This window comes from Leptidea sinapis, chromosome 21 (genome assembly GCF_905404315.1).
Source record: "Leptidea sinapis chromosome 21, ilLepSina1.1, whole genome shotgun sequence".
NCBI classification, from domain to species: Eukaryota; Metazoa; Arthropoda; class Insecta; order Lepidoptera; family Pieridae; genus Leptidea; species Leptidea sinapis.
The window spans coordinates 6,488,808-6,515,941 of NC_066285.1; the positions used below are offsets into that span (position 1 = coordinate 6,488,808).

The window sequence follows — 27,134 nt, forward strand, 5'->3', positions numbered from 1 at the left end:
ATACGGTGTACAGAGTTGGCAGTAATAAGCATACGATTATTAATGTTTGGATAGATAAATACCGGTACCTATCTATTAGAAATAGATGTGCAAGATTTACATTTTCTATTATGAAGAGCTTACTCTATGGGCTTTAACTTTGTATGTTTAGTTACACATGATACCTATCAGTAGAAAATTCAAGTTAAACTTTAAAGTATTGGGTAGCGGGTTTGTGCCCCGGTGGGGTTAGAGATTATTAGAGAAATTTTAACTGGATGATGAATACCTAATGGAATAAAGGTCTTTTTTCTAAACTGAGATTTTTTCACCGTTCACAAACATATTTAAATCCTGTGGACTGCGAAAACGTTCCCTTTACAGTTTGTGAATAAACACAGAGCACAAAGTTCTCGTTTGCTCAGTGGTCTTCTTTTAATGTCTGATATAAAAAATAATAAATTGCCCGACCTCGAGGCTAGTCGAAAGGTAATAAGATAGTACCTGCTACCCTTAGCGTTCGGTTACAGGTTTAAAAAATGTAAACAAAAGAATTTCAACAAAGGCTAAATAAAACGAAGCTGCGTGCTGCGCTAATCGCCTTATTGACCGGTTGGCGCTGTTGCCACTTCCTCTACTGGCTATCTCTTTCTAATCAGAACGTGTTCGTAGACAGCCGCTGCGTGTTGAGGGCGCCACCCGACACCGAATACTAGTTTCAGACAACCGCGTCTTGTTTTGCGACGTTGCCAACTTTATTGACTTAAGAACAGAGACACAACGAACCTACGCACGCTTAGTAGATTTTGAAACCGGCAGCATTTTTTAATGAAAACAAGTGAGATATTGTGTATTTGCGTGTGTTATGAACTTGATTCATTTAGAAAATGACATGGCATGTGTAATAATCGTGACTTTATGTGATAACATTTTTGTTAAAACCTAAGTTGTGTGTGTATTGTGGATTTAAAATTGTGAGGAATACATGACAGTAATAATTAATAACCAATTAGTTATAGCGCCTTTTCTAAGACACTGTACTGCTATAATATGATCGAAAGAATCTTTAAGTAATAAAACACCTTGTGCGGGAATAAAGAAACTGGTTAACCGAAAGAGAGGACGGTGGTATGGGGGAAAGGGGTGGGACGGAAGGCGCTTGGGGTGCGCGCGACGATGCCTCGTGGTGGTCAGGAAACTCAGGTGAACTGCACCAGCAACAACAGATAAATGAAGAAATTGCCAGAAGCACAGCAGCTAATACTCACCAGCTCTACACGTATAAAATAACCGGCGGGTTCTCAAATAGCGGTGGTGATAACGCAACACCTAATTTCGATTACCGTTTGATAAATAGTTCTGGAAACCGAGAGGAAACAACCCAGCAGCCTTGGTGGTATGCGACAAGTACAGCTGCTGACAATCTTCATGCATCATCGCCTACGGTATTTGATATCTTTATATTATTTTATTAGTACATAGCTACTTATCTGCAATGATTGCATTTTTCTTAATATTCAGTGTTCGTTAAAACCGGTAGAATAGTTACAACAGGTTTATTATGTACGTAGTTTTAAGCAAGTACTTACAAGCATTCGCCAAACCCACAAAAGGTTAAATTATCGACCTGTATAAAGATAGAATACAAACGTTAAGTTTCTATGATAAAAATAATATCCATGAATTATGACTATATATTATGAATTATGACGCCTTTTGTGAAACGACGTCCCATAAAGGTAACTTGGAAAGATAACACCCAAATAAGAAAGAAAATGTAATGTATCGAGTGGAGATAGAATGTGTCACGTATTGCAACTACACTACACTATAAAACCATCCAAAAGTAATGTATTTTAGAGCTTTATAATATGTAGAAATATCGAATCATTCTAGTATGTATACCTACTATACTATGTTGGTACCCCAACTGGAAAATGAAATTAGTCGCGTTACATTAATAGGTAGGACTGATCAGTAATCTTATGATTTTAATGAGATTTACCAGTGGGAGTCTCCTTTGCGGGCGCCGTAGCTAGTGAAATTGCTGGGCAAATGAGACTTATGTCTCAAGGTGACGAGCGCAATTGTAGTGCCGATCATTTTTAGGGATTTCCAAGAATTAGCACATTATTACATTATACTACACTAAAAAAAATTATAATAGGCAGGGCGTATCAATTATCATCAGCAGAACGGCTTGCTCGTCTCGTCCCTTATGAAGTTCTAGCACAATACTGCTTCACTGCACCTAGCCGGCATTATATAAAAACTTTGCGCAAAGGTTAAAGCAAAGATAATATTGTAATTTATCATCACTTCATCATCAACCGACGAGTATTGAGCGTGTTTGATAGTTGGAATCTATCCCTGACGATTATCTTGAGACTGGAACGTGCAATCTGCACTTCACACCAATTTCACCCCTGTTTCCCGTTGGTGTAGGCACAGACAACAGAACACCACTTGCATCTATCCTTACTAACCTCACCCGCTTCTTCTACATACTCTTTTCATACATACTCACCGGTTTCGGGTGCTTCGGACCTTTCCTGTGTTGAAGACGTCCCCAATTAGGTCGACGAATGTCCTACGAGGTCTCCCGCGACCAACTTGCCCACACATACTTGCCTGATATATTTGATAAGTCATTAAATCTTCACACATTCGCTCCACGTATCCAAATCATTTCAGCATTCCTTTCTCAGTCACAACATCTTCTTTCAGACCACAGCGCGCTCGTATTACCGCATTCGTAATTCTATTAATCAGTCTCACCCCACGCATACTCGCAGTCATCTCATCTCAACTGCGTTAATTCTGCTTTTATGCTTCTTCTGCCATAAAAACCTTTCCAACGATAATATTACATTTAATGGTTTGTACCTATTGTGGTTACTGAGAATTAAAATTTCCTGCGCCACCTTTGTGCTTTATATAGACTAGCTGACCCAGCAAACGTAGATTGCCATATAAAGTAATAAAAAAAAAATTATAACGGCGCTTCTCAGACCTACCAAATATATAAAATTAATCGTACTACAATAATTATTGTATTCGATTGCCATTTTGCAACCCTATTGCGGATCTGTAGATGGAACAGAATAATATAACAGTCGGAAAGAAGGAAAAACAAAATTGTTGTTTTTATTTAATTCCGAACCCCTTTACCTTCTTCTTCCTTCCACAAATAATTCAAGACCAATATTGGCCAAATCGGTCCAGCCGTTCTCGAGTTTTAGCGAGTCTAACGAACAGCTATTCATTTTCATATATATAGATTATTATTAAATGGTTGGTTGGAATGTAGGTACAATGAAGGAATTGGGAAGCTTATAATAGCTTGAGCCGGTTGGCGCTTAGTACCTACAGAGCTGCAAAAGTGCAACGGGTTTTGGTGTTCAAATTTCCGTAAACAGTTCGGAACCTACCTACTTGCGATGTTATTTCAAAAATTATATCATTATATGAACTATTTTTCACACACTAGGTACTTTCCTACGTTTATTTTATTCAGTTGTATTTTGATTTGTTTCCCTTAAGTTGATTTTATTAATTCTTAATAGAAACGAAACTTTATGTTAAACTTTATATGAAAGTTGATGTAATATCAGAGTAGTTACATATGTCTACGGTTTACGTTTACTTTTACTTTCCGACACATTATTTACGTGAAAAGTGCTCTAGGGAACCACTTTTATTTATTTTACATATATTTTTGTTCTGATGAACCTTCATGCTCTTCATAATCTAATATCATAATAATCATTGATCATAAATCTAATATACAGGTGTCCCAAAGTTATGGGACATGAAGGGAAAGTACCTTAAATATCTAAGATAGGCTATTTTACTGATAGAAGACTTTATGTTATTTTTAAAAGTTAGTAATTCTGCATTCAAAGATTTTTTAAACATTACTTGCCTAAAAGTCAATTAAGTGGGTATTTTTTTCTAAATTAATTAATTGAATGCTCAAAATGTGATCCCTATTGTTTTACGCAAATCGCCAATCTTTTAATGAATCCGCTGCCTGTTGATTTTCTTATCATTTTATGGTGAATATTCGATATGATATGGCACAATTCTGTTTGTAACTCGCCCACGTTCTCGTATCGCTTTTTGTATAGCATATCTTTCACGTATCCCCAAAAGAAGAAATCTAATGGTGTAAGGTCCGGGGATCTGGCCGGCCATCTAATCGATCCATTCGTGCCAATCCAAGTAGGAAAACATTAATTTTACATTGTTCCTTTCTTTTAAAATACTATGTTTTTTACGTTGTTCCTTTCTTTTAAAATACTATGTTACTTAAGAAGAGTTATTAGTTTTTGGCCATTCTTTCGATTGGCATTATAAAAGTAGGGGTGTATTTTTTTTTACATTTCAGTTGGTTCGATTCCCAGACGAGGCAAGTCATTTTTAGAAAAACTTTGAATGCAGAAGTAATAACTTTTAAAAATAACATATAGTCTTCTTTCAGTAAAATAGCCTATCTTCGATATTTAAGGTACTTTCCCTTCATGTTCCATAACTTTGGGATATTCTGTATATAAAGTAGTATTTTAGTAGTACCTACTAGTATTTATTAGTTTGTTTGTATTCAATGTGATGTTATTGTACGATGTATCTGTTCCAACTTAGTGCTAGCATGCAAAATTCAAAAATAGTTTTATAATAGTTTAAATTTAAAGGAATTAATTCGCGTGTAATTCATGTGTTTTTACATAAGATTTTTGCGTAAAAGTTACATATTTATTATTATTATAGTCAACCCGAAGTTTTGATACCTTTCCAGATCACGTTATCAGGGGTAAAACGTCAGATTTACTCAAATAATAATTTAAAAAAAAAATTACGCAAAAACACAATAACACGCGTTTTAATCCTTAAAAAAGTTTTTATTTAAATGTGTTACACTCGCGTTAATCAAAATTATTAATAGTTTTCCATGGAGAAGGAATGTTATCCAAGTTTTCGTTGCTGACCACAGAAGAGCGTACACTCTTTCATCTTTATATCATTTATACGGATAAGTAAAACAGGTATTTTATTGTTATATAGTTTTATGTGATCAAAATTGGAAAGAAAGTTGTTTATTGCATTAAAAAAATGTGACACAATTTTTTATATTTATGGTAGCACAATTAGGGCAACCTTATCGCTGAACAGCGATCTAGGTATTGTTGTTAACCTAAAAGTTTAAAACATTTTATTTATAATAATTTGACAAAGTAATAAATTCATTTACTTACTAGAAGATATTTATGTGCACACACAACAAAAACAAATACATTTGCATACATATATTAAATTATATATATAGTAATACACACACAACTTAACATGTATATTGTTAGATGTAGGAAATAGGTACTTCAAAAGAACAATAATAATTAGATATAGTATATATTTATGTTATATGGTAATTCACGCACACTAACACAAAACGACAAACAAATCGCAGGTGTAAGTCGTAGCTTGCCACGCACACTAAACTAATATTCCTGGCCTGTTTTTATCGGTTGTCTAACACTAAGAGACTATCTAGACGAATTATATAAGCCACACAAGCTTTCAGCGATTTCTATGCTGTTGCTTCTACATTCGTTATCTTAGCGTGGTCAAAACGGTCGTCCACACCACTTTATTTTTAACCGACTTCAAAAAGGAGGAGGTTATCAATTCGATCGGTATTTTTTTAAGCTATTGCATAGCTCCTAAGGCGGGCCTTGAGCGTGGAGATCGAATCGAGAAATTCCGTAACGAAAATAACCTAACACCCCTACTACCTAATACTAGATGTCTATAGATATTTCGCCACGGTCATTACAGTTGCCGTGGAACAGCGGTTATCACGTATGCTTTTTATGCAGTAGGTCCCAGGTTCGAGCCTGGGGTACGTCGTGATTTTTTTTAATTTCTTTATTTTTTTTTCACGTTTTTTTAATTTTTATTATTATGGCAAGCATTTTTATTTATTTTAGTTTCACCTGTACCGTTAATTAATCCCATTTATTTTATCAAAAATAACCTTAATATTATTACTGTTTTATTTTCATTGTTGTTTTTGAAATATTAATAATATGAAAATATGTCAGTCGACAGTTGTGGTCCATTCAATGGGAAACGAGTGCAATCTTGTGTTAAAATATAAAACTAATAAATAAATTTATCAGTTTGTTTTCACTTTTTTGGATCACTTAGTGTATCAAAAAAATAATCCGAGTAACTGTAGTAGGTACACTGAAGAAGGGTCGAAAATACTTGGTATAATAGTAAAAAATTTCCACTTATTTTGGCTGGCGATTTCAACATCAACTTCGCTGATAAAAATCAGAGCGGTTGACAACTTTTCTTTCGAAAATATTGAATTTGAAAATGATTTTTTTTTATGATAATAAGGGACGAGACGAGCAGGACGTTCAGCTGATGGTAATTGATACGCCCTGCCCATTACAATGCAGTGCCGCTCAGGATTCTTGAAAAACTCAAAAATTCTAAGCGGCACCACAATTGCGCTCGTCACCTTGAGACTAAGATGTTAAGTCTCATTTGCCCAGTAATTTCACTAGCTACGGCGCCCTTCAGGCCGAAACACAGTAATGCTTACACATTACTGCTTCACGGCAGAAATAGGCGCCGTTGTGGTACCCATAATCTAGCCGGAATCCGGTGCAAAGGAGCCTCCCACCGGTAATAATGATCCACAAGAATCCACAACAAAATATGGGACCACCATTGACGCGGTATTTTCCAGATATTTAAAGATATCAAGTCTGAAACTTATGTTTCTTATTTAGGTAATCATAAACCTATAGTTTCAGTGATAAATATTCCTGAATTACCTACATGCATTGTAAGATAAAAAACATATTTTGAACAATATTAACTTCTCATTTATTTAATAAAAGAAAAAAAATTGTTTTCATAGCGGTCACCACGCTCAAAAAGTGTAACTTGAATTATTAATATCAAAGGAAAAAAACCAAAAAAAAAATACTGCATAAATAAATAATTATAATTGCATAAGTTGATAAAAATGCTATGCAATAGCTTTAACGCGGCAGTCCCCGAGTGCCTGTATGTATGTACACCAATTACTCTGAGATTTATGATCCGATTTACGTAATTCTTCTTTAGTTCGATGTAGAATAGATGCCATTTGGTCCCATAAAATTTTACCGACTTAAAACCTATCAATAGGTAGCACATATAAATAATAGTATTTTATTAATATTAAAGGTAAAGGTTTTCATAAGAGGTGTAGTATATTAAATTTTAAGTTATTTGATACTTTTCAGTTTTTGAAGTCGGTTTTTTTAAACGTAGTTTTTTTTACAATCACAGCTGTAACAAAACCAGCCATAATACCGACTCTTAATTGCGTTTGGATCAAAAAGAGACTATAATTGAACGAAGACTGCATTTCATTTATTATGTACGTTTTAAATTAGCCTTACTTGAAATCATAAAATATGTACTCGATTTAATATGTCGTCTGATTTACTTGAAAATTAACGTACATAGTACTTATAAGGACATACGTTTTTTAATGCTGTTCTCAGTTCTAAAAAACTAGTAAAATAAATTGCACTTAATAACAATACAATTGAAACAAACTCAAACGAGAATAGTTCGCGAAACAAATTCCATTGTTTAATCTATTATATAAAATTCTCGTGTCATGGTGTTAAACATTGAACTCCTCCGAAACGGCTTGACCGATTCTCATGAATTTTTGAGTGCATATTGGGTAGGTCTGAGAATCGGACAACATCTATTTTTCATCCCCCTAAATGTTAAGGGTGGTCCACACGATTTTTTTTTTATTTTTTTTAATTTTTTTTTAATTTGTTTGATTATTAGTCAGCATTAAAAATACTTACAACTTCAACCATCTACGATCAACAGTTACTTTTGCATCGCGATTTTAATAACGGCAATACAACGTTTGCTGGGTCAGCTAGTATAAATATAACAATAATTTTCTATTATTTTAAGCACATAGTTTTTATGTTAAATTATTTTAACTTATAAGTATATTATTTTGTATATTAACAAATTTACACATTTGGCCATTGATAAGCGTACCTACTCGTATTACGACGCGATTTATCTCAATTATTATATTACAAGCTTTTACCCGCGACTTCGTCCGCATTGAATAGTTACTTTGGGCAACATTTTTTTATTTTTTAGTATACTCTTCAAATAATACACAATAAACTCTTTCCGCTCTTCTATGATACAGCGGATATCCCTTGTCATTGTGGACAGTCTCTTTAATAGTATTTCCCTGCGAACTTTAATCTCCTATTTCATTCCCATTAGGTCAAAGTTTCACAACAACGAACAAATGTTTATTTAATATTAATTTCTTATCAAGTTCCTTAATACAAAGATTCATGATTTTATCGTCGATAACGACGAATTCCCATACAAACTGCCGTCCCCTATTTTTTTTTTATGGTATAGGAGGATCACCGCCGCCCACAATCTCTTGCAACACCAGAGGAATCACAGGAGCGTTGCCGGCCTTTAAGGAAGGTGTACGCGCTTTTTTTGAAGGAACCCATGTCGTATCGTCCCGGAAACATCGCACAAGGAAGCTCATTCCACAGCTTTGTACCACGTGGAGGAAAGCTCATTGAAAACCGCACTGTGGAGGACCGCCACACATGCAGATGGTGAGGATGATATCATAACTTGTGGCATGTTGTGCGAAGGTGGAATTCTGCGGCAGGAATCAGGTTAAACAGTTCTTTGGAACACTCCCCGTGATAAATGAATGAATTTCAACCCCTTCATTTATTTTTTTGAAATAAAAGGTAGCCTATGTCCGTTTTCAAGCTCTATTCTATCTCTGTACTAAATTTTATCAAAATCAGTTCGGTGGTTTAGGCGCGAAAGTGTAATAAATAAACTTATATTCACATTTATAATATTAGTATATGAATTTTTTTCTAAAATAATAATATAAATTTATAATGCTCATTCCACAAGCTTAGAGAAGAACAAAAACATTGTAAAAAATGTTGTCCGCTAAATGTTTTACCCAAATTATTGTTGTATTGTTGAACCATATTCCACTACCGCCTAAAAACCTCCTTATTTTTTTTTAAATTTATTTACTAGCACGGGATGCAAGTCCATAGGCCTAAAAACCTCTTTACGGGCGCAATGCTGCCAAATTTAATATAACCGTATAATTAATAAATAGTATAACCATGAATGAGATACTCAGACCATTAATTATTAGCCTAATTAGATTCAAAATCCTATGTCCACTTTTTATTTCCTTTATTTAACTTGCCCTATATAACTTACAATTTGTTAAAAATTAAATTCAAGTTGTTGAGTTTTGTAAAAGTCAATTACACTTTCTACTAAAATATAAGTAATTCTTATGTTCTTTTCTTTCTAGCCAAGTTTTTATAAAGAATAGCAATGATACTTCCTACTAAAGTTTCTAAGTTGCAAATAAGAAGTTGTGTTTAGACTTTGTTGACCCCTAAAAACAGTTTTCGTTTATATCAACCTCTGGGAAACCAATATCGACCCCAAGGGTTCCACTTTGGGAGACGAGACTGAGAAAAATGAACGACGGCACACCAACTGCAGTTGTCGTCCTTAAAAATATAAATATATATATATTACATAGAAAGCCGCATCCAGACTATGCGTAAAGTAACTTCTACTTCTTCGTTGAAGTTGATGAAAGTCCCCGCCCCCAGGAGTACCCACTACACAACTTTACTCACTACATTTTTATAATATTATTTATTTCCATGAAAATTTTCTTTATATTCTTTTTCTTAGTACCTTCTCACAAGCTATGCCTGGTTTGCGGCTAGATATTATGTGAGCCCTTAATATTTCTTTATTTACAATAGCAAAATAAATTACTTATTGTGAAACAATTAAATATATGTATGTAATAATCTTTCTTTCTGATTCATACAAGTTCATTTACATATTGTATGTATTTTAAATATAAATCTTGTATGAAATACACCAATAGTACCTACAGGCTATGCCTAGTGTTCGGCTTTGTATCCTATTTATGTGAAAAAGCGTCAATGATGTATGAATCATGTATATTTTGATTAAGCCATCCATTTGGTATTTGTTTTCTTTTATTAACAATAACATTACTTTTTATTATTTTTAATTTTATTTTTTATTAATATTTAATTTATTTTATAGGTATTTTATATTAAATAATAAATTACGACATTATGAACGTCAGCCATATTCCTATATGTCTTTTTTCGATTATTTATGTTCCCTGCCATTAAAGTCCCATACGACCTAATTAACACTCATAGTGTGTAATCTACTCATAGCAGTGCCATCGAAGTGTTAACCGGGCGAGACGGCTGCACTTAGCTGACTAAAAATGACTAAATTAAAGTCTCTCTCTCTAGACTAAATTAAAAACCTCCACTATCGGTGATAAGAGGGTAGGAAAACTAAATGTATTAAATTCATAACCCCAAATGTCAGTCAGGTGAATTCAAATGTACTTGTGAACGGGGAGTACTTGGAACTTGTAGACACCACAGTTTTTTTGGGTATTACTTTAGACGCAAAACTCCAATGGCGTCCACATATAGCTGGTTTGGCGAATAGACTTAGTTCTGCAGCATTTGCTGTAAGGAAAATTCGCCAGCTCACAAACGAAGACACGGCACGTGTCGTATATTTTTGTTATTTCCATACTGTTATGTCTTACGGTATATTACTGTGGGGACACGTTAGTGATATTCAAACGATTTTTGTGCTGCAGAAAAGATCTGTTCGAGCATTCTACAATCTGTCCAGTAGACATTCGTTGAGAGATAAATTTAAGGAGATCAACATATTAACAGTACCATGTCAATACATATTTTAAAACCTAATATTTGTGCATAAAAATATAGATCGTTTTAAAAAAAACAGTGACATTCATAACTGCAACACTAGAAATAAACATAATCTTGCTCTGATTCACACAAGGCTAACGAAAATAGTCAAATCATTCAGAGGACAATGTGTCCGTTTTTATAATAAAATCCCTGAAGAAATTTGCAAACTACAATTAAAAAAGTTTAAAATATTTGTTAAACAGAAACTTTTAAAAAAAGCTTATTATACAATTAAAGATTATATAACAGATAAAAGTACATGGGGTTAAATCAATGTAAATAATCTTAAGGTCTACATACTATTTTAATTTATAAGCAGTAGGACTGTATTATTCTATTATTTGTATATTTTCTTGACTTCAAAAAGTGATGCGGTTATCCTATTTTGAGAAATAAACTATTTCAATTTGAAGAATATAGACGATGATTGACGATTAGAAGCGAATAATCGTGTGGAGGACACGATTGTGCTCGCGTGCAATCGCCTTTAATCGCTGGTTGAGAAGAGGTGCCATAAGACCCAGACATATTCCGAAACCGTGTTTGTAGTTTTGTACCTGTAAACATTGTTCACTTCCCTTGTAGTGCGGAGGAAGGATAATTGCTACAACTGAAGAAGTAATGAGATGTCTTCTGCAGAGTTTATCGTTGGGTAGCATTTAAGGGGCCGCTATATCTCAACTCAATCTCATATTTTTACCCGCGCGTGCCAGTGAACTTCATACCACGCAAGCACACAAATGACATCGAATCATCAGCGCCTATTTCTGCGGTGAAACAGTAATGTGTAAACATTACTGTGTTTCGGTCTGAAGGGTGCCGTAGCTAGTGAAATTACTGGGCAAATGAGACTTAAAATCTTATGTCTCAAGGTGACGAGTGCAATTGAAGTGCCGCTCAATTTTTTGCCTTTTCAAGAATCCTGAGCGGCACTGCATTGAAATGGGCAGAGCGTATCAACTACCATCAGCTGAGCGTTCCGCTCGTCTCGTCCCGTATTTTCATTTGGCGAGCTCATACCAAACAAGCGATAAAAATAAAATGCGGCGTTATTATAACATTTGTCAATTGTCTACGATTTATTTTAAATCCATACTATATTGAGACGATGTATAATTATTGTATACTAACTAATAGTGTATTTTAAATGCCAATGTGAGTTTATTTGTTACTATTTCGTGGCTGTATAGCAGTATTGCTGAACCGATTATATTATAGACATAGATGGAATATAAATGGTTATATGCTACATTATTCTATATCAACACACAGAAACTAGTCTAAATATAATTATATATTAAATGCTAAAATAACGGTATGTTATAATGTAGGATATTTTATTTATATAATATATAGTTTAATTAAAGAAAAGATACAAAATATCGGTCAAGTGTGAGTCGGACTTGTACAAGTAAGGTTACCCTACCATCGTACTAGATATAGTAATGTCACAGTCTGTAAATCAACTTATATTATTATTATCATTATTTGCGTCGTGGCCTTTTATATACATGAATTTATACTAAGGGTTGGAGGATCCGTAGCTACTACGTAAGTCGGTACTGGCTAGGAGCCGATCTAATTCCTAGCCAACAGATATGTTTGAAGCGTTTAAGCAAAAAGCAATCTTATTATATTTTATTGATGTAATAAGTACTTATTTTTAAATATTTTGATATGTAAATATTTTATGCTATGGCGATATACACACTCGGTCACAGCTATCTAACTATTGCGGCTTATGAGATACAAAAATATAAAAAAATAAAGATATAAAAAAGTTAATATTACGATAAATATAATAAGTGTATTAGTGCCTTACAATTAGCGTTAATATTCAAGGTGTACGTAGTTTTAAGTTGTCATATATTAGAATTTATTCTATGCTCTGTCAATAAGTTGCCACAGTTCCTAATGTTAATAGTTTTTTTACTTCTATTTTTTCTGCCATGGTAAATGCCGTGTCGCCATTAAGAAAATTTTTCGTCCCTAACTATCATTTCTTTTTTGTGTTTTTGCCCTAAAACGATGATAATTTTTTGGCAATGAAAAATCATCGACAACGAATGTCATATTATGTGAAAACAGGTTACCAAGTTTTTTTATGAATTATTTACTCCCTGGAAGCTATATCCGTTCCTCCTCTCTAAAAAATATTCTATACGTGCATTATAAAAAAAATTATTTACTGAAAAAAATATAAGCAATACGGTTTTCTTCGCACGTGCCGTGGTCTTCGGGACAAAGATAGCGTTTTCCGATCAAAATCACAAATCCTGAAAATCCTAGATCCTATATTATTGCATTGGCATCGGTCTTTACAAGTCAATTCGAAGTTTTATAGTGCATGAAAAACACTTTCGAAAAATTCCATTACATACATACCTACTAGAGTCTTACACGTTCGTCTTACTAACGTATAGACGAACAAAGTGTTCAAGAGAGAAGAACATCTCTAATGGAGATACAGCAAGATAGAAAAGGACAACGAATAAATTTTGACTGTAACTGATTTTGATGTTCCATAGTATTTTCATTAGACATCCTCTAGCTAACGCACATATTGACAAATAAAAATTACTCATGCATTATCGGGCTGTTAGATTGTCAGTACGCGAGTGTATTCTAAGTGTAACCTAGATACATAGATATCAAGGTAAAAAAATCGTGTCGAACTTAAGGTGCCTGCAAATAACCATGTTCGATCCCAGTTGACGATCATTTGCTGCTCGAGCCAATATTATGTAGATATTTAAATTTAGTAGAATGCGACTCCCACGCCGGCACCCGATCCAGGTTGAATAGCCCGTGGCGGCTAGACAGACGAGTTCAATCATGTAAACCAAATAAGCAATAACTAAAATTTGTGGCTCCTGGAGACTCCTATATTAGCATGCAATACATTTTGCGAATTTCAAACAATCAATTTCATTGTCAATTGTCCATTTTTACGTATTCGCCACGCGAGCCAATTCACCAAAACTACAACCGTCCCAACTGCGCGCGAACGACAGAACCCCCTTTGATGCCGTCTCAAATACCGATAGCAACCGGTGCGCTCCGCGGCACGCTCGAACGCGGCAATGCTCGCGTCGCCGCCCGCGCCTCTGTTCGATGGTTTGCTGCGCGTAGTTTGTGCGCACCTTTAGGCTTGTGATGTGACAATTTGACGTTGACAATCAATGTCTGCAAGCATCTAGCCGTAATGTCACTGTTGACTCATGACTGACCTTTGACAAATGACAATTGACATATTTTGTGAATTGCGACTCGGGAACTGCGACAAAAACACTATAAATTGTTTGGATTTCTATCTAAACTAGAAATCTAACTATTAAAAAAGGTTTAAATTTATGATTTAAATTTATATTTCGCTTACAATGGTAAATCATGTTTTATATTTTACGTAACAGCAAATGGCCGGAATATTCATTATTATTGCCGTAATGCATGAGCTTTTGAAATAGGTTAGAACCTTAATAATTTAAACTATATTTTTGGTATTTATTTTTATTGCCCTTATTAGAATGGACGATAATTCCAATTAGACAGCAAAATATTGATGAATTATTAGTTACTAGGATGTTTGACTTGATTTTAACATTAACAAGGTCAAGCAAAGTCGCATCTTAGTCTGATATAATATATTTATTGAATAAATAGGCAATGAAAGCTGGAGTAATTATTCAGAGTCAGTTATCATCAAAATATACATACACTAGGCTTATTTGGAGTTTGACCTCTATTCTTGTTTATATGTCATGAGACTATGTAATACATGTGATGGTGATGAAAATTGTGATTCCCTGTGACATTACACCCTACACACATGTAATTGCAAGATATTATGAGCTACTTTTTGAAATTGACCTGTATTTATAACTTCAACCCTTATTTTTACATTTCACTAATTTTACAGAGAGTAGTTATTATCATCATTAAATACAGTAATTACTGCTATTTTTACTAGTGCTGTTGATTTGGTTTGATTGGTTACAGAGGTAGATTAATAGAATCATGATTGATTCAGATCAAATGTAGCTGGAAGAAGTGGGAAGGGTAATCTAGGCATACAATTCATGAAAATCAGGGGCGTTACATGAGCAGATTTACGAAATTTAGATTAAAAACTTCTAGCAATTTATTGAAGAATATATCTGCTTATAGTTTTACATGTCTGTATCATTTCTCTCAGAATATTTGCTTGTCCATGTTATTAATATTTAATTTACTTTCAGTCTCAGAATCAAGCAAGTACAGATTCAGAACAATCAAATCAACAAGCAAACGGAATTCAACAGAATAATCAAAACATACAACAAAATAATCAAACAACACAACAACAAGAACAGAAAGAACAAAATCAGATTCAGCAACAGAATCAGCTACAACAACAAATACAACAACAACAGAGCATACAGCAAAACTTGCAGCAACATCTCCAACAGCAGGCTCAAAATCTGCAACAACAGAATCAACATCAAACATTGCAACAGATGCTACAGCAGCAACAACAATTACAGCATCAAATTCAACAACAAAGCCAGCAAAGACAACAGGAACAGCATCATCAGTCACAACAACAGCAGCAACAGAGTCAACAATCAAATAATCAGCAAACTTTAATACAAGTTACTCAACAACAGGCTGAAGCACTTGTAGCACAAGCTGCTCTTCAACACCAAGTAGTCCAGACTTTGCAGCAACAACAGCAAAACTTACAAGGGCATTTACAAGCAGTGCAGCAAATTCAAATTCAGGCTGCCTTACAGAGGCAGTCAGCTACATTGCAGGTAATTTAACTAAGGCGATATTGCCTTACATGAACTATTTATGCATGAACTTTCTTATATGGAGTTTGCAATCAATTCACATTACAGTACTTCAATATAGTATAGGTGTAATAGATACTAACATGCTTTTTTCGACAACTTGAACGAACGACCAAAGTGCACCTATTTTGTTTGGTGGAGTGAGCTGCTAATCTTCCCAACTCCATGTAGTTTAATTAGAGTTTCAAAGAACTTGTAAGAAGTTACAAAGTAATAATAGATTTCCTGTGATAAAGAGATAATTTGGGTCCCTTAATGCTAGGTGTTCAATATTGCAACCAACAGTTGAAGAAATTTTTGACTACACCTGATAGTAATTATTATAAATACCTAGTTCTTAATACATTATTAATCTTTTAATGGTCATATTCCACTCCTGTTTCCAGGATCTACAACAACAAGCTCAACAACAGCAGGCAATTACGCAAACCGTAACAAAGACCAGAATGCCAAGGGCCAAACCATACAATAAGCCAAGGGGACGAATGACGGCATATGCTTTCTTTGTGCAAACATGTAGGGAGGAACATAAGAAGAAACATCCAGATGAGAATGTTGTTTTTGCTGCTTTCTCCAAGAAGTGTGCTGAAAGATGGAATGTAAGTCAATATAATAATTAGATGTGAAATTTAACTTAATTTTATAGTGTTCCTTGGATAAGTGTTACATATTCTATCAGTTCTATCATTAAATATGACTCAAACTTTCAGACTATGTCAGTAAAAGAAAAGGCAAGATTTCATGAGATGGCTGTACAGGATAAGCAGCGATATGACATAGAGATGCAGAACTATGTGCCACCCAAGGATGTGAAGGTGCGGGGACGCAAGAAGTTGCAGACCAAGGATCCAAATGCACCAAAACGATCGCTGTGAGTCATGGTCATGAGTTTTATATTATTTTTTATAGTGCTTTAATGTAGTTATATTATAGCTAAAAGCTTAGATCATTTATATGTCTAGATAGACTGTGACAGGTGTGAAAACAACGAAAAAAATTCATGAGGTTCACAATTAAGCTCTATTTAATAGTATGCACACACTAAAACATAGTGCCATATATATCATGAGTGTTACACCTCGGCATTAAAACTGTCCGGCAAGAAATAACCCAAACTGGCCTGAAATACCAGGACAAACTAACAACACATGTCAACGAGCTAGCCAAATCTATGAGGGGAAAGGGTGGCATCCAGTTCACCAGGCTTAAGAGACATGATATCACAAATCTCACGAAATGATATCAATAATAAATAAATAAATGGAGAGTTTGATGCAAAGTAATTTTACATCAATTTCGGGCTCTCGACGATGACTCTTTCAGCAGATATATGCTGCCAAAACAGTGGCTTATTGTTTAAAATAACAGATTGCCACCACGCAGAAAACATAAACCAAAAAAAAAATGTTAGATGTCACTTGTCACGAACACTAATGTAATAAACTCTGCCTGGTCGTCATTGGTTCTCTAGCAGCAAGAGGGTCTGTCTAGACTTATAAATTATCTAAGACATAAAGGATAGTTATTAATGAAATAGTTAAATTAGACATTTATGCCAAATTGTTAGCAACAGTAATGAAGAATTCAGTTTTAAGATTGCTGATAAAAGTTCCATGTTTCTTCCAACACTGAATTCTACAGAATTAATTATTATTCTTAAGTTATAACTTAAGTATGTAATTTCAACACAGTGAAAAAAAGTGGTAAAATATGTTATCAATGATCAAAACAAGTTAGCAACTAAATAAGACAGCCAGATTTACATCAGATGTTTTAAATAAAAGAAAATTTTGTTTTATACGAGGGCGGCACTAAAAATTTCGGGAACCAAGGAAGTGACACAACATTACTATTTAAAAATGTATTTATTGCTTTTCGAAGTATTCTCCGCGAAATTTGACACATTTTTCCATACGATGGAATCAATCATTGAAGCAACCATTCCATTCGGAAGTTGGGGTCTCGAAAATGGCCGCTTTGTAGGCGTCCACAGTTTCTTCAGGTGATGAAAATCTCTGACCACGCAATTTATTCTTTATTTGGTGACTGCAGTTTTGGACGACCTTGACGGGGATCATCACTGAGCTTGACACGTCCAATAAATTGTGGTTTTGGATGGGGCTTCATCACCAAATGCAGAAATCATCCGGTCAACACACTGTTTTTGTGTTAAACCACTTCGAAAGTCATAATAAATCAACGATCTAGAATTTTCTCAAGTCAATTCCATTTTCTCAACGACTAAACAAGTTTGAAAAGACCTTGTGACAAGACCGAGAATCTTTTTTTAAATAAATAAATGGTATTCGATTTTTAAAACCAAGGAGTTCTCAATTAAAAAGATTTTAATATGACAGGAACAGTGGAAATATTCTATTCCCGATACTATTAGTGCAGCCCTCGTATACTTACAAGTAATGGGCTTTGAAAATCCACTTCTTGCGTTTCCATGCCAGCTGGTGGGTGTCACAGTGCTCCCCTTTTCTGCTGTGAAGCAGTAGTGTGTAAGCATTATTGTGTTTTATTTTGAGAAGCGCCACAGCTAGTGAAATTACTGAGCTTCTAAAACATTACATCTAATATCTCAAAGTGAAGAGTGATCCTTTTGAATGAATTTTTGGGTTCAATTAGTTATTCTTAGGAATCTTAAGCAACACTATATTGTAATGGTAGTGTGTATCTCTAACCATCAGGGGAATGTATGCTTGTCTTGGCTCTTAATAAAAACTACTATTCAAAATATTGTTATTCAGGGTAGGTAAATAAGGTAGTATGAGAGTTTATACTTGATGTATTAATTCTTATAACTTACTTATAATGTAGGATGAGATGAATGGAAATGTGAGTAGCGAGCTGTATGTATGATCTACTGTGAGCTGCTACTAAGAGATTGAGATGTACTGAGTAGCTAACAGTATGGGATTTGTTAGCTTACTGGTTAATAACTAAAATAATATACTTATATAGCAGTGTGCACTCATTCGGTGTCACTGCCACCAACATGTGTTAGTTGTACGGCTATTGATCCATACAATTGTTAATGGTAAAAGGGCTCCTGTTTCCGCAATTGAACCACTTAGTTTTGTCCATTTTGCATGCTATTCAGAATATTATAGGAAATTTTAGAATTTCCTATAAGAACATAGTAGATGTATGTCGAAATCTCGAGCGATTGCCAATTTCGTGGTCATCTGGAGGGCAAAGCCAAATTGGCTTCAAAGAAACTGGGCGTCATTAATAGAGCACGGCAATACTTCAGGCCGGCCCACATACTAGCGCTCTACAAAGCGCAGGTCCGGCCACACATGGAGTATTGCTGTCATCTCTGGTCTGGCGCACCCCACTATCAGCTCGATCCATTTGACCGCGTGCAACGTAGAGCAGCTCGAATTGTGGGGGACCCATTGCTCTGTGAACGGCTGGATCACTTGACGTTGCGTAGAGGAGTCGCTTCATTGTGTGTCTTCTACCGCATTTATCACAGGGAGTGTTCCGTAGAGCTGTTTAACCTGATTCCTGCCGCCGAATTCCACCTTCGCAGGACACGCCACAAGTTAGGATATCATCCTCACCATCTGGATGGGTGGCGGTCCGCCACAGTGCGGTTTTCAAGGAGCTTTCTTACACGTACTACATAGCTGTGGAATGAGCTTCCTTGTGCGGTGTTTCCGGGGCGATACGACATGGGTACCTTCAAAAAAAGCGCGTACATCTTCCTTAAAGGCCGGCAACGCTCCTGTGATTCCTCTGGTGTTGCAAGAGATTGTGGGCGTTGGTGATCACTTAACAACAGGTGACCCGTACGCTCGTTTGTCCTCCTATACCATAAAAAAAAAGTACAATTTTTCCTTGTCTCTCTTTTCTACCTTCTTCTTGTTGCAAACTAGTATCCAAAGCTAGCCTATATATATATTTATATATATTGTTTCCAGTTTATTGAACTCCTGTTTCAGAATTCATATTTTCCCATTGTTCTAACAAGATTGATTCATCAAACTTAATGTACATCCCGAGTTTTGTCTTCTCTTTATAAACAGTTTGTTTTTGCCTTCTTGACTTAATACACACATTGTTCACAGTCTGATAGTGTAATGGCAAAAGTGTGCTTAAAGATAATGTAAGCACACTTTTCTCCTTAGTTGTGAGTCAACTCTCACTGTCCGAATAAAATCTCAACTGAATAAATGTTTTAAATTGATGCAAATTCACCAAGAATTTTTTAAACAAGTGGAGTAAATGTGGCAATATATATTAGTCAAGCCTTATTATGATATCTATGATATTAAAACTTAATCTTATTTTTCCTGATATATTTACATAAAATATTTACAAATGGAGTACACAGCAGGGAAAGGAGATACTTAAAGGAATTAGGATTGGGAGGTATAAAATTGTATAGCGAAGAATGTATTAAGGGACAACTAAAGAATATATAGTCCACATTTCCCTCATCTAGAGTGATCCCTAATCCTGAATTTTGCCAGACATACTGGAGTGCAGGCATGGTTTAGACGTAATCATCCAATTGTTGAAATTACAGATTTATGAGAGCTCTTGAATTTCGAGAACCATGATTTTGGTGGGGTTGAACATCTCCATAGAGTTTTCCTTTCCAGTACTGATAAACAGTGAGTACTTTATAATATGTGTCTTCTACAGATCGGCATTCTTCTGGTTCTGCAATGATGAGCGTTCCAAAGTGAAGGCTAACAACCCAGAGTATACGATGGGTGACATTGCCAAGGAACTGGGCAGGCGCTGGGCTGCCGCCGACCCCGAAATAAAGAACAAGTACGAGGCGATCAGTGAACAGGACCGGGCGAGGTACGACAGGGTATGTACCACATCTGCTTTATAATAATGAACATACATGGGCTTGCGTTCCATATAAGCAATTAGCCAATGCCTTTATAAGAAGCTAAATTAATATTATATCTACCACTAGTATTAAAGTTGGTTTTGTTCAGTTATTCCAAACTTTTTTCAAAGTTTAACCTGATTCCTGCTTCCGAATTCCACCTTCGCACGACACGCCACAAGTTAGGATATCATCCCCACCATCTGGATGTGTGGCGGTCCTCTACAGTGCGGTTTTCAAGGAGCTTTCTTCCACGTACTACAAAGCTGTGGAATGAGCTTCCTTGTGCGGTGTTTCCGGGACGATACGACATGGGTACCTTCAAAAAAAGCGTGTACACCTTCCTTAAAGGCCGGCAACGCTCTTGTGATTCCTCTGGTGTTGCAAGAGAATGTGGGCGGCGGTGATCACTTGTTCTCTTATTCAATAAAAAAAAAACTTTTATTAAACCTCCACCCTGTAAGCATTACCTTACGATCACTGTGGATCTAACGAGTCGTAGTTGAGCTTTGGAATATGAAATGATTTCTTACCGTAGGTATTTAGTATCCAGCGTAAGGAAACATTGTATGAGTGGGTGTTAAATAGAAGTTTGGTTATAAAATAACAGAACCAAATTAAAGTAAATTAACTTTAACACTAGTACTATATTTATTTAGGTTCATAGGGGGAGGTACGCATTTCCTAATTGCCTATATGATATGCACGTCCCTGCTTACGATAAATACCTAGTAAAAATCTTTGGTAGGCAGTTTAGAGACTGCTTTATTCAAACCGACTGTGTTTCATACAATTTATTTAAAAAAATATTTAAATAGGTACGCATTGTTCCAAAAACATGTCTTTGCAATTTAACAGCGTTAGGTAAAATTGCCTACTGACCGTGTCTTAAGTCCTGACATATTTTTTTCGCAAATTAAGCCAAACATCCTCTGACCCCACATCTGATCATTCATCCATCCTCTCCACGTGATAATCACCATAACATTTTCTTCTCAATAACCTCATCACTCTTGTGTTAATTAATTGTACTTATTTGATAGGGATTTTTACACCTCGTCGACCCTCAAAGTGAAGTTTTCGTTTATAACGAAGCATGAGAAACTAACTTTACTCACACTTTGGGGAATCCCCGCTTTAAATATATATTTAAATAATTGTAGGAAATGACAGCGTACAAGAACGGCGGTTCGATCGCGTTACGGCAAGAGGTAGAGTTACATCAAGAGGAGGAGAGAGGCGTCACCGAGTTTGACAACGATGGTTACAAGACCATCGTGACGCAGTGAAAGTATTTAACTATCCACCTTAGTGAAGATCTGTGAGAGGTATTTTTTTATTATTATTAAATGGTTTTTGTTGTTTCTTTGAAATAGTGATTACCACCAGAGGATTCACAAGAGTGTTCACAACCTGATAAAGCGTCGATTAAACAAATATATATAAATTCGAGAACCGAAAACACGTTCGCGGGCGAGAATCGAACTACAGGCTCTGTCGTGAGAGTAAACGGTTCTACTTCCTGCGACACCGACGCTTTTTAATATTACTAAAACTAATGGAACCAGTCGATAAAATTTTATGTCAACTTGTAGTTTATAGCGCATCGTACCTATTTACGAATTTAAATTGTAACAAAGTAAAAAATTGTAAAATTTGTATATTTTTTTACAAGAATACTTGCAGTGCAAAAACAATACCGAAGCCGAAAAAGTAATTTACAGAAAAATTGCCTGTTAGAACTGTTTTGCCTGTTGTCAAAAACTACTGGATATGTTTAATTCAAATTAGAGGACGGGACAACATAACATATAGGCTACTTACTATCACGCATAGTATTTTTGCTGCTTTACAATTCAAATTCAAATATTTTTATTCAAAATAGGATGTGAAATCACTTATTGAAAGTCAAAAAAAATACAGTTACAGTTAAATAAGGCAGATTACTTGCAGTTTGCGTGGAGCTAGTAGTTTTTCGATTGTTACTAGAATAATAATGGCGAAAAACTACTAAATCGATAATCGAGTGCCTTATAGCACTACTTTCGTTTCGCCTATGGAAACTATCAGTGGGAGGCTCCTTTGCACTGCTAGATTTGCCTGCTAGATTATCGGCGCCTATTTTTGTCGGGAAGCAGTAATGTGTAAAAATTGCTGTGTTTCGGTCTGAAGGGCGCTGTAGCTAGTGAAATTACTGGGCAAATGAGACTTAACATCTTATGTCTCAAGGTGACGAGCGCAATTTTAGTACCGCTTACAATTTTTGGGTTTTTCAAGAATTCTGAGCGGCATATATATCGAGGTAGAGCGTATCATTTACTATCAGCTGAACGTCCTGCTTGTTTCGTCCCTTACTTTCATAAAAGAAAAACTACGTAGTATCTTCTTCACGTGCAGTACTCGACAGATCATAATACGCGCCCCACCAAGCTTCGAGCCTACTCTGTATTAAGGTGTGTAGGTTTCCTCTCGATGGGTTTTCAATAAACGTTCATGTGAGTTCGAATATAAATTGTAAGGCGCGTGGTGGGGAACGATACATCGTCTCCCAGATACGAGGCAACGACGCTCCCACAAAGTTAAGACATTAAGAGAGTTCAGAGTATTCTAACGAACTGTTTCACCTGATTCCTGCCGCTGAATTCCAACTTCGAATGACACGTCACAAATTGGCACATAATCCCACCATCTGGATGCGTGGCGTTCCTCCACCGCGCGGTTTTCAAGGAACTTTCTTCCACATGGAATGAACTTCCTTGTGCGGTGTTTCTGGGACGATACGACATGGTTCCTTCAAAAAATGCGTTTACACCTTCCTCAAAGACCGGCAACGCTCCTGTGATTCCTCCGGTCTTGCAAGAGAATGTGAGCGGCGGTGATCACTTAACACCGGGACCCGTAGGCGCGTTTGTCATTCTTCTCTATAAATAAATAATAATTGTATAGAATTTGGCATACCATAATTTATTGATGATGCGGTATTCTAATCCCCGCCCCTGGGCCCACCCCGGCGCTTTAACCACTAAACCAACCGTCCGGATGATGAATGACCCATAAAATATGTTGGTATGTTTATTCAATACTTCTTCAGATAAGGAGTTGAAAAAACATTTTGTGGACACATTAAATTTATATATTTTACCCCCACGTGACAGAAATCACTTTCAGAAAATAGCTAACTTTATTTACTTGATAAAATTATTTAAGTGTTTAAATAACATTTCAGGATTCAAGAAATCTGGAGTACATAGAGTCTAAGGGAGGTCGAGTCAATCAATGGCTGGCTTATTTGACAGTTTACAAATAAAATCCATTATTTCTATTATTTTTTGTTACTTTTATACAACAATATTTTGTAGCGTCGTTCCCTTTGTTTCGTTATATTAAGGTGAATTATGAAGGGTGTAGGCCGTGAAAAGAAAACAACAAATTATCATGTCGATATGTACATATTGAGAATGAAGGCGCCAATGGCACTACTCCTGTTGGTTTAGTAATACTTTTTGTTTTCATCCATTGCATCATCTTCGTGAATTCGTAAAAAGAAAAAGTTCGTTATAATTTAAATAATAATACATACTTTTCCGCTTAATGTGACATTCTAACGTTTAACATATTTCAAATTAAAAATTTCTATATGTATGTTGGATATTATAATACTTTAGCGGCCTTAAAAATAATCTAAGTATAAAGTTAAAAGTACCTAAGAATAAAATGAGAATATGCAAAATGTTTACAAATAGACATTTTGCATATTCTTGGTTTATTCTCAGCTATAAATTTATACCAAGTTAATTTGTAAGGCCGTAGCAGTTCTGCCGTTGATCGCTCATTTTAACATGCAACATTAGGTTATTTACCTTTGAAAATGTAACGTTTGTTCGTTGACGAGCAATATAATAAATATTGGTGCTCATTCAAGAGCTTTATTATTTGACTCTTAATTTATACATTAAAAAAAAATGTTATATTTTATACATAGATTGCAATTTTTTACTCTAACTATAATGTGTGGCTGCGTCCTTGTTTCTCCCCATAGGCAGAGTTAGCTACAAATGAAATGAATATTTAGCCCAATCACAATACTACAACCAGACAATGGAAATAGCATACAACTACTTCATAACGCCATAATATATATAACATCAATACCCATTAACGCCACCATCCATCGATGTTCAGTATTTTCTAAAAATCGGAGAAAAATTGTTAGAGTGAATTTTTACGAGGCGCGCGTACACCGTCACGCATATTCGACACCCTGACGTTAGCTGTCAACTAGATCGTTTATATCATACTTCAGACTAAATGAACTAAATTATGCGTGTCATAATATTGTCATTCATTGTATTTAATACCTTCCTTTTATGTTTTCTTTATACAAAAGTAAAACAGCACGAGGAATATTTTTTTTTATAAAAATCACTGAACGACACAAATAACCATCCATTCGGAAAAATATTCCTCAGATCCTCGGATCTGAGGAATATTGAATATATTAAACTGAACTGCCAACTACATTCGACACTAAAATTCGAAGGTTTTTCCATTTTTAAAAAGCAATCATCCAAGATGCCCGGACACTCCTTCATGCTCCTCAACTTTGAACTTGTTTCAAATATCAACATAGTTCGATTTTTTTTATTATTGTTCTAGATTGGGCTTAGGTCACCAGTGTATAAGTGCTAATATGACCAGTGTGGCCGCGGCGTTATAACATTACAATGAATATAAACAAAAAATCTACCTTACATAAATCATCAGATTTCAACAATATACCATCAAGTTGTTTGTTCGGATTGAAAAATTGTGTTGTGTGTTGTGTTCACTGATCTCTACTATATATCACTGGATTGGCGGCTGTCAAAGTGCTTTTGTGTCCGTTTGATATTCGCCAATTTGGCGCTGTTGGCCCATAGCGAGAGTCTGCGGTACTAAAACTATTGATGACAACCTCAGCGAGCATCGATAGATGTTGGGAAACTATTTACAAAAAAATATAGTACATAAATACTTTATAACGTTGATTCTTGAAGTATAAAAACACGGAAAACGAACGAAATTAATTCAAAATGTAAAAATACTTCAGAGTATTGTACGTTCCTTCGCAGCCATTTGTATTATACGTCAAAATTAGGTCTCTGGAAGTTCGCGAGTGGCGCTTCAAATAGGTACAAAAAATTTGCTGTCAAAGATATGGAACAGCCTGTCCAGTGGTATTTATACAGGTCAGTGTTTGTGTTGCATGAATACCAACACAAAGTAGGGAACAATTTTATTCTCTATCTAATTCTGGCACTCAAGCAGTTTAATATGTTTCAGTCTTTAGTTTTATGTTACTTTAAATGTACGGATTAGATTTTAAAGATTTCATTTGTAATATATTTACGTTATTGAATTATGTAAAGTAATGTAACTATTAGGTGAAATTTCTAATAAAAATGTTCAATTCATAGTTTGATACGAAAAAAAAAGTATAATTTAAGAGAAATTAAAAAGTGACTTAAATTGAACGATAGCAATATTAAGATTGTAGAACCTCGAAACTCTTAACACTTAAGGAATGCATGTTATTTTATGAATGAATTTGTATATACCTAAATTATATTTTTAAGCTTATACTATTGTTTTTATTGTTAAAAGCAGTTAATGTTTATTCGTTTAAGATTTGGACCATTGCTGGCAACTCTACCCAGGTTTAATATTACCGGCGACTGAAGGACTTGTATCCATAGTCATATAATAAAAAAAAATATCAGTTTAATTTAAAGTCTATCAGCGTATTGTACCGAGATAATGGGTTAGTGGGACAACTTTATAAAGCTGAAATACCTATATAATGGTTCATTTTGCGCAGTTAAAATTCACTTCGTGCCATTACTAATAAAATTTGCGAGAAAAACTTTTCAAATGAAATTTCCACTTCCCGTACACCATCAAATAACTTTTTGTAAGCGAATTTATCGGGAAAATTACCCAACAAATAACATTGATTAAATCTGCTCAAATAAATCTATCAATATCAATGCTTTTTGTAAGTGTTTTGATGTCTATTTTGATGCTAAGAATTGATACAACGATACGATTGCTGCAAAGTATGTCTCATTTGACCTTTAAACCTATATTGTCAAACGAAACGTCAGCCTTTTTAATGAATAGAAAATATGTGTTGATGTTTTTTATAACTCTGTGGAGTAACTTTATTTGAACTGAATTATTTTTAGTATTGTAGACTATTGGTTGTCACTGTTGGGTCTGTTTCGAAAGAATGTATTGAATGAATGGGAATTGTGATGCGTGCAATGAAGGCAATATTGTTTTGTACAAATGACTAATAAACAATTTTTCAGAAAATTTATTGTTTTATTTTCAACACAATTTTATACCTGGTTCGGGCGTCACGAGTATGACATCATGTACTTTGACCCCGAGGAGCGACAACGTAGCTTACAAGCGCCAAATCGTCTGTTACTTCTCTTCTCGCAAACAAGCTCTTAAAAATTAGCGAAGAAATGAAAATTGATTGAAACATTTTACTTGATTGAACTTTTAGAA

General features: G+C 35.0%; 1 protein-coding gene across 2 annotated transcripts; it reads left to right on the top strand.

Annotated features, from left to right (window-relative positions):
* Positions 1-747: 747 nt before the first annotated feature.
* On the top strand, positions 748-26,933 carry LOC126970691 (high mobility group protein DSP1-like). 2 transcript variants are annotated; one of them, XM_050816775.1, is made up of 7 exons: positions 748-1,424; positions 15,128-15,682; positions 16,108-16,320; positions 16,432-16,592; positions 20,381-20,555; positions 21,743-21,907; positions 23,806-26,933. In XM_050816775.1, exons 1-6 carry the CDS (start codon positions 1,110-1,112, stop codon positions 21,866-21,868), a joined length of 1,545 nt encoding a protein of 514 aa, XP_050672732.1. In that variant the 5' UTR covers positions 748-1,109; the 3' UTR covers positions 21,869-21,907; positions 23,806-26,933. The 2 variants fall into 2 exon arrangements, with proteins under 2 accessions (XP_050672732.1, XP_050672733.1); XM_050816776.1 differs by lacking the exon at positions 748-1,424 and adding an exon at positions 14,132-14,272.
* The last annotated feature ends 201 nt before the right edge of the window (positions 26,934-27,134 follow it).

What these genes read in the sequence shown, in the direction of transcription:
- LOC126970691 (XM_050816775.1), top strand. Translation starts at nt 1,110, where the DNA reads ATGGGGGAAAGGGGTGGGACGGAAGGCGCTTGGGGTGCGCGCGACGAT. An exon ending in AGTGTGCTGAAAGATGGAAT is followed by an intron (nt 16,321 to 16,431) that starts GTAAGTCAATAT and finishes TCAAACTTTCAG; the next exon opens with ACTATGTCAGTAAAAGAAAA. An exon ending in ACCGGGCGAGGTACGACAGG is followed by an intron (nt 20,556 to 21,742) that starts GTATGTACCACA and finishes AAATAATTGTAG; the next exon opens with GAAATGACAGCGTACAAGAA.